At 45.8% G+C, this 8722-nt stretch overlaps 1 protein-coding gene across 1 annotated transcript; it reads left to right on the top strand.

Annotated features, from left to right (window-relative positions):
- The first annotated feature begins 3239 nt into the window (after positions 1-3239).
- Positions 3240-5228, top strand: LOC112447300 (transgelin-3-like). Its single transcript, XM_024994281.2, has 2 exons — positions 3240-3453; positions 4761-5228. The coding sequence occupies exons 1-2, from the start codon at positions 3359-3361 to the stop codon at positions 4900-4902; spliced, it is 237 nt and encodes a 78-aa protein (XP_024850049.1). The 5' UTR covers positions 3240-3358; the 3' UTR covers positions 4903-5228.
- The last annotated feature ends 3494 nt before the right edge of the window (positions 5229-8722 follow it).

Genomic DNA, 8722 nt, shown 5'->3' with positions numbered 1-8722 from the left:
CTGGTTGCAGAAGGCAGATTTCTGTTCATTTATATTACTTAATCTTGACAATAATTATTTTAACTTGATCTGCAAACTGGTGGGGATCTCTGGGCCTCAATTGCTTTCTTTTGCTTTAATCTGACTAGGGTTGAGAAATTATTCCAAACAAAACAAAGGTTTGAGGTCATTTGAAATTTGTGCCCCAGATTTTATGGGGATTTTATGCCTGTGGGAGATGGCAGTGTGGCCTCCTAGATTGTTTGTGGGCTTTGCCTTCAGACAGACCTGAGTTAGAGCTTGGCCCTGATTTACTTGTTGGGTAGCTCTGGCAAGTTAATTAACTTTCCTAAGTTAATTTTTCCATCCACCTTTTGGGAGGAATCATATCAAGTCCATGGGGGTCGGTGAAACTGTTAGTCACTGAGTTGTGTCTGACTCTTTGTGACTCCACGGACTATAGCCCGTCAGGCTCCTCTAGGAATTCTCTAGGCAAGAATACTGGAGTGTGTATCCATGCACTTCTCCAGGGGATCTTCCTGACCCAGGGATTGAACCCCAATCTCCTGCATTGCAGGCAGATTCTTTACCGTCTGAGCCACCTCTTCACAGATGGCTCTAGTGGTAAAGAATCCGCCAGCCAATACAGGAGATGTAAGAGACATGGGTTCAGTCCCTGGGTTGGGAAGATCCCCAGGAGGAGGGCATGGCAATCCATTACAGTATTCTTGCCTGGAGAATCCCATGGTCATAGAGCCTGGTGGGCTACAGTCTGTAGGGTCACAAAGAGTTGGACACGACTGAAACGACTTAGCAGCAACAGCTACAAAATGGAGCTCACAATCACATATAATGAAGTGTTTTTGAAGTGAAAGTCGCTCAGTTACGTTCAACTCTGCGACCCCATGAACTGTAGCCTGCCAGGGTCCTCTGTCCATGGGATTCTCCAGGCCAGAATACTGGAGTGGGTTGCCATTTCCTCCTCCAGGGGATCTTCTGACCCAGATATCAAACCCAGGTCTCCCGCATTGTAGGGGGATTCTTTACCAGCTGAGTCACAAGGGAAGCCCACGAATACTTGAGTGGGTAGCCTATCCCTTCTCCAGGGGATCTTCCTGACCCAGGGATCGAACCCAGGTCTCTCGTTGCAGGCGTATTCTTTACCATCTCAGCTACCAGGGAAACCAATAAAGTGTTTAGCCTATCATTTATAACAAATCTCTTGTCTCCGGACCTTTCTTTTTTAAAAAAGGTTTTCCAGTTTTTCCCTGTCTAATGCCTGTTTACCCAGCTTCTTTTGCCCAATCACACAATTTCTTCCTTTTGGATGCTTCTGGCTTGAGGGTGGGGTGGGATTTATAGGTCTACATTCCTGGATATCTTCCCCTTGCCCCAGCTTAGTTCTCCCTCTCCTCTCTGGGCTCATGCAGTGTGTGTGTGTTAGCCCTATGTGATGGGATGGGGGCTGGGTCTATGGTTTAACAGAGCTTGCTTCCCACCCCTGGCACCAGGAAAGTATCTGTGGCTGCTTGCCAGGTGCCAGGCTCCACATTTTCCCAGATCCTGGACATGCCAGATGTGCTCTTTCCAACCACCAGGCACAGATTTCTGGTGTGCTTCCTGTAGAGAGTGGAGATGAGTGACGTACCCAGACCTTTCTAAGCTTCCATGTGCTTCGGTTTCTCGAGATTCTCTTTAATGGCTCACTGCTTGAAAGCAAGCCCTCTCCGTATCTCCTCCCACAGTGATCTTTCAGAATATCATCATGACAGTTCTATCAAAAAAATGTATCTTATGATACAGTGACAGTCACAGAAATGCTTTAAATCTGCGGAAGAGAGGGAACATTCTCATAACCTCTCCTTCATTTCCTCTCTCTGACTTCTCAGTATCCCTTGGGCCCACCTCCTTCCATCTGCTGCCCAGATCCTCCTTTCTCCACCAGCCCAGCTGTTCCTTGCGTCTGGTGTGGGGCTCTCCATTGAGAAAGTTTCATCCCTGTATGTATTATCCATCCCACAGGGCCTCACAATCCAGGAAATCGTCCTGTGGTTAATGTGGGCAGTGTAGGAGGGGCGGGGAGAGAGATGAGGATCTGCTGTCTCTCCCTCCTCTTTGAATAAATGGACATCCTGAGCTGGACTTCCTCTACAGGCCTTAATAGTTTATTTTGTTATAGTTATGCTCCATTCTCACTTTTTGTCTGCCTTTCCCCTGCAATTCTGTATTCTCTGGGGACTAGGCTGCAGCAGCCTGCCCCGGGGAGATTGCAGATGGTTCACTCAGTCTGGAGAGGAACTTTAATGTCTGCCCTTAACTTTCACAGCCCCCTGCTAGGCTGAACACTGCACCTCTCCCCCAGCCTGGGGCTTTAGCTTCTGCACTTCACGCTTGTGCCGTACGTATGCCTTTGATCTGGTTCTTAATTGTGGGGCTAAGCACACAGTAGCAACTTCCCTTTTCCTTGTCCAGGCCATGTCAGCTGGCTAGAAGCGGGGAGGGGAGAAAGGATGGAAGAGGAGACTGCCTTGTAGGCCAGTTGTCCGCTCCGTGGCTGAAGGGTCAGGGCTCCTTCGGTGACAGTGTGCCCCTTCCCCCTGAGTGAGGGGGCATACCTCTCCCTCACTCCCTCTCAGTCTCTCCTCCTCTCTCCCTCCCTCACTCTCTCTCATGCAAGCCATTTATTTATTATCTCCATTTAGCTCCTTTCAAGCAGCACAAAATGAAGAGCCTCTCACCACGTCACACTGGATGCTCTCTGTGTTGATTTGCTTTTCTTCATCTGCCAGGCCTCCAGCCCAAAGAACCAAGTGAATACTCAATTTGATGCACATGGGTGATTTTAGACCCTTTTAACCCAGATAAAGTAAAAGGAAGAATCCTCCTGGGGTTTGGTGCAGTTCATCCATCCAGTCAATATCTTTGCAGTTTCCTTTTCTCTTTTCAGTCCGGAAGAAAATCTCCTGTGCAGACCCCCACACCAGCCTGCCCACAGCACCTCCCCTCACCACTGCTTGTAGAACCCTCGGAGGCTGGGGCCTCTGCTAAGGGCAGAGACCCACCTCTGTCTGAGCTGCTCAGTTATTGGAATGTGTTATGCATGCAACTGGGAATGGATTAGAACCTGGGTATCTCTGGCATGCACCACATAAAGAATAATTAGTCAGGAGATTTTTTTGTTGTTGTTCCTTTCTGAAGAGTTTGGCTATGGTTGTCTTTGGGCCACTTTGAGGTGTATTTTGTATCCCTCTCCCTCCAGTGTGCTCAACTACAGCCTCCTATGAGAACTTCTTCCCAGAGGTCCAGCCCCATGCTCCTCGACTCCTTGGCCCCGACACACACTTGGCTTTAATCTCTTCATTGGCTTCCAGGAAAGGACATGGCAGCCGTGCAGAGGACCCTGATGGCTCTGGGCAGCGTTGCTGTCACCAAGGATGATGGCTGTTACCGGGGAGAACCGTCTTGGTTTCACAGGTAAAAAGACCTTTCCAGTCACACGCTCTCCCCTTCCCTGGGCCGAGGATGATTTTAACAAAAGTGAGCATCTGAAGCCTTGGAGCTCCCTGGAGGCTGTTTGGACACAAAGTCCAGGCGAGAAACAGGCAAACACAGCCCCACAGCTGAATCTCCCGGAACAAGGCTAGACCTATGCTGCCAGTTCAGGTGAATATACCACCAGAGCTTTTCCTGCTTTTCAGATACCTGAACACTGCAGCTCTGCCCACATTATGTCTCTCCTGAGGCAGAGCAGAACTGAATGGCTTTTCTCACATGTACCTTCATGTCTGAATTTGGTTTTATTATGAGCCAACTTGCCCTGAATGCACATATTTATTTATTTTCCCACATAATGAAGGTAAAATATGTTTTTATTTGTTGGAACAGTCCTGTCCTCCTAGCATATCCATTAATAGCATTCTCTGTCATTCTCAGAGGTGGCCTGAAGTGGATAATAAATTATATCGTTGTGTCGGTAAAGGGCCTTTTCCTAAAGAAATTTGTTTTGCTGTTTGTTTGGGGCAGAGAGAGGTAGCAAGGGAGCTTAAAGTTAACCCAATAGCTCAGTGGGAGATGAAAAGAGCACGTTGTACAGATAATTGACCCTTCATTCCTCTAATCCCCTCTTCTTGACAGTTTAAAAAGGTACCAGCTTGTGGCAATGTAAATGAACCTGGTCTGAAAAGCTAGATATTGCCAGGTGAAACCCTGGTTTTAGCCCCCATTTTGTTAGTGACCCCATAAAACCAGCATTATTTACTATCTGGCTCTTCATTAAAGCTCGCAGACGTCTGTCTAGGGTAAGAAATTTCACCTCCTTAACTCACTACATCCCTCAGCTCTAAGGTGGGACATTCATCCTTGGCCCCATACAGAAAAGGGTGGAGTGGGATGAATGAAATGCTTACTAAAAAAGAGCTGATTTTAGTTTTCACAAGGGCTAGAGGTAACTGGTGAGAGGAGAGACAGGAAAGCTGTCTGAGAGTAAAATCTCCAGAGAAGCAGCACTGGTTCTTTGCTGTGGAAATTCTGGAAATTCACTTAAGAGTAGAGAGGTCGTGTATCAGAGTAGGGCCCGTCTGTGGTAGGGTCATGGCCCAGGTGGTGCTGCAACCCAGGGCAGGGTCGTAGCTCAGGGTAGAACCATAGTTCCTGGCAGGACTGTGGTTCAGAATAAGGCTGTCCTTCTAATCGGTGGCCCCCAAAAGAACATGTCTAACTGCATATCTTGGGAAAGGTTTAAAAACGGAATGATAGTGTTCCCTCTCATTCCCTCTGCCCAGGAAAGCCCAGCAGAATCGGAGAGGATTTTCCGAGGAGCAGCTTCGCCAGGGACAGAACGTAATAGGCCTACAGATGGGCAGCAACAAGGGAGCCTCCCAGGCAGGCATGACCGGGTATGGAATGCCCAGGCAGATCATGTAAGACGCCACGTCCCGCAACCTGTAGTGAGGACGAAAGTGCCGCATCGTGGTCTCTATGATAAAGAAGTAGTTAGTCACCTTCTGACCTTCTCAAAGCCTCCTGCCCCTGGTTTTTGCAAGTGCTGCATTTCTGCTGCGAATCCACGTTGCCTACTGCTGCCACCTCCTGTTCATTTAGAACTATGCAAAGACTCCGCTTCCTCTTCCTCAGCTCCTTTGCCCTAGAAGCCTTCGTTTGTCTGATTATTTATTTATTTATTTGCCAAAAATGTCCCTCCTCAACTTACAGAACGCACCTAATAAACAAATTAGTCTTGTGTCTTCAAATGTAACGTTTCTTCTTTGTCTCTAGGGACTTTGCAGGCAGGGCTGATCATTTCATTCAAGAAGCTAGCAATATGGAATTAAGCTGTAGAAATGTAAGTAAACTTTCAGGTAGTCCTTACAAGGTTATACCGGTCATCTTGATAGTTGCAGTAAAAAGTTTCGGAATAGTTTTGCCCACTCTGACAGCCTGAAGCCAAGAGCTCAAGAACAAGGTCTTTGCCCCCCACATATTTTTTGAGTACCTACCTTATGCTTATTATGCCAGACTCTGGCCAAAGGGTTGGGGGGACGATACAGAAATGAGCAATCCGAAGCCCCAGTTCTTCACGGACTCACGTATAGATGCCCAGAAAGTATGGAGGGTGTTTATATCAGCTGGATGATTGAAGAAGAGAACAGTTTTCCCTTCTCTATCAATAATCTTCCTCCCCACAGGCCAGATTCTGGGTCTGATGCAGATATTTATACAGTTTCTTCATCAGCCAGAAGTGATAAGCAATCTACATTGCTCTCTGTAAACATTTGTTTATGGAACACTCTTGAACTTTGCCCAAGACTGGATCTAGCTGAGATGTTTTAAATATTTTTCTGATCCATGAAAGCTTAAGAAGGGAAATAAACCTCGGGAACCACCAATTCATCTTACTCTTTCCTCCCAGTGAAAAAGGAAAACACTGTGATTCATTTAGTAAAAAAATTAAGTCTTGTACTCATATAATGAATTGTTAACTAACAAGAAAAGGTAAAATAAGTGAAACTGTAGACAGTGCCACACTCTAGATGCTGGATGATGGTTCATCAGACTGTGTTTTTTGCAGTTCTAGGCTTCCATAGAGAGTTCTGCAGGATTCCCATGGAGCTGAAGTGATTCATGGGGTCACAAAGAGTCGGACACGACTGAGCAACTGAACTGAACAGAAGCGGGATGGGGAGGAGGCTGAATTCTGGTCCCTACTCCTTCATGTAGGGCTTCCCAGGTGGCGCTAGTGGTAACAAATCTGCCTGCCAGTGCAGGAGATATAAAAGTCATAGGTTTGATCCCTGGGTTGGGAAGATCCCCTGGAGAAGGAAATGGCAACTTACTCCAGTATTCTTGCCTAGAGAATTCCATAGACAGAGGAGCTGACAGGTTACAGTCCATGGGGTCGCAAAGAGTCAGACACAATTGAAGCAACCTAATATGGAAAACCACTAGACCATTCAGGTATGACCTAAATCAAACCCCTTATGATTATACAGTGGAAGTGAGAAATAGATTTAAGGGACTAGATCTGATAGATAGAGTGCCTGATGAACTATGGAATGAGGTTTGTGACATTGTACAGGAGACAGGGATCAGGACCATCCCCATGGAAAAGAAATGCAAGAAAGCAAAATGGCTGTCTGGGGAGCCTTACAAATAGCTGTGAAAAGAAGAGAAGTGAAAAGCAAAGGAGAAAAGGAAAGATATAAGCATCTGAATACAGAGTTCCAAAGAATAGCAAGAAGAGATAAGAAAGCCTTCCTCAAAGATCAATGTAAGAAATAGAGGAAAACAACAGAATGGGAAAGACTAGAGATCTCTTCAAGAAAATTAGAGATACCAAGGGAACATTTCATGCAAAGATGGGCTCGATAAAGGACAGAAATGTTATGACCTAACAGAAGCAGAAATATTAAGAAGAGGTGGCAAGAACACACAGAAGAACTGTACAAGAAAGATCTTCATGACCCAGATAATCATGGTGGTGTAATCACTCATCTAGAGCCAGACATCCTGGAATGTGAAGTCAAGTGGGCCTTAGAAAGCATCACTATGAACAGAGCTAATGGAGGTGATGGAATTCCAGTTGAGCTATTTCAAATCCTGAAAGATGATGCCGTGAAAGTGCTGCACTCGATATGCCAGCAAATTTGGAAAACTCAGCAGTGGCCATAGGACTGGAAAAGGTCAGTTTTCATTCCAATCCCAAAGAAAGGCAATGCCACAGAATGCTCAAACTACCGCACAATTGCACTCATCTCACACGCTAGTAAAGTAATGCTTAAAATTCTCCAAGCCAGGCTTCAGCAGTACGTGAACCCTGAACTTCCTGATGTTCAAGCTGGTTTTAGAAAAGGCAGAGGAACCAGAGATCAAATTGCCAACATCCGCTGGATCATTGAAAAAGCAAAACAGTCCCCAAAAAACATCTATCTCTGCTTTATTGACTATGCCAAAGCCTTTGACTGTGTGGATCACAATCAACTGTGGAAAATTCTGAAAGAGATGGGAAGACCAGACCACCTGACCTGCCTCTTGAGAAATCTGTATGCAGGTCAGGAAGCAACAGTTAGAACTGGACATGGAACAACAGACTGGTTCCAAAGAGGAAAAGGAGTACGTCAAGGCTGTGTATTGTCACCCTGCTTATTTATCTTATATGCAGAATACATCATGAGAAATGCTGGACTGGAAGAAACACAAGCTGGAATCAAGATTGCCAGGAGAAAGATCAATAACCTCAGATATGCAGATGGCACCATCCTTATGGCAGAAAGTGAAGAGGAACTAAAAAGCCCCTTGATGAAAGTGAAAGAGGAGAGTGAAAAAGTTGGCTTAAAGCTCAACATTCAGAAAACGAAGATCATGGCATCCAGTCCCATCACTTCATGGCAAATCGATGGGGAAACAGTGGAAACAGTGTCAGACTTTAATTTTGGGGGCTCCAAAATCACTGCAGATGGTGACTGCAGCCATGAAATTGAAAGACGCTTACTCCTTGGAAGGAAAGTTATGACCAACCTAGATAGCATATTCAAAAGCAGAGACATTACTTTGCCAACAAAGGTCCATCTAGTCAAGGACATGCTTTTTCCTGTGGTCATGTATGGATGTGAGAGTTGGGACTGTGAAGAAGGCTAAGCGCCGAAGAATTGATGCTTTTGAACTGTGGTGTTGGAAAAGACTCTTGAGAGTCCCTTGGACTGCAAGGAAATCCAACCAGTCCATTTTGAAGGATATCAGGCCTGGGATTTCTTTGGAAGGAATGATACTAAAGCTGAAACTTCAGTACTTCAGCCACCTCATGCGAAGAGTTGACTCATTGGAAAAGACTCTGATGCTGGGAGGGATTGAGGGCAGGAGGAAAAGGGGACGACAGAGGATGAGATGGCTGGATGGCATCATTGACTCGATGGATGTGAGTTTGAGTGAACTCCGGGAGTTGGTGACAGACAGGGAGGCCCGGCGTGCTGCGATTCATGGGATCGCAGATCGGACATGACTGAGCAACTGAACTGAACTGAACTGAATACACATAAGTATAGGAAGGATTATTCAAGTGAGGGCCCTGATGTTAAGGCTTCACAAATTTCAGATAAAATCAGTTTCTGCATTCTTTTGTATTGGTTCTTTATTCACATCCAGTTCCCAAACCTTTGAAGCAGCCCTTCTAGTCCTTCTTCCTGTTCAACCTCTTCCTCTCTACTGATTCTTCCTTATTAATTGAAACAGTCACTTCTTTTTCTGTCAA

This window comes from Bos taurus, chromosome 1 (genome assembly GCF_002263795.3).
Source record: "Bos taurus isolate L1 Dominette 01449 registration number 42190680 breed Hereford chromosome 1, ARS-UCD2.0, whole genome shotgun sequence".
NCBI lineage: Eukaryota > Metazoa > Chordata > Mammalia > Artiodactyla > Bovidae > Bos > Bos taurus.
This window is presented reverse-complemented; position numbering and strand designations above follow the sequence as displayed.

Bases quoted from the DNA above. Each gene is read 5' to 3' on its own strand.
- LOC112447300 (XM_024994281.2), top strand. From the start codon at position 3,359: ATGGCAGCCGTGCAGAGGACCCTGATGGCTCTGGGCAGCGTTGCTGTC. The intron at 3,454-4,760 runs GTAAAAAGACCT...CCCTCTGCCCAG, and splicing joins GAACCGTCTTGGTTTCACAG to GAAAGCCCAGCAGAATCGGA.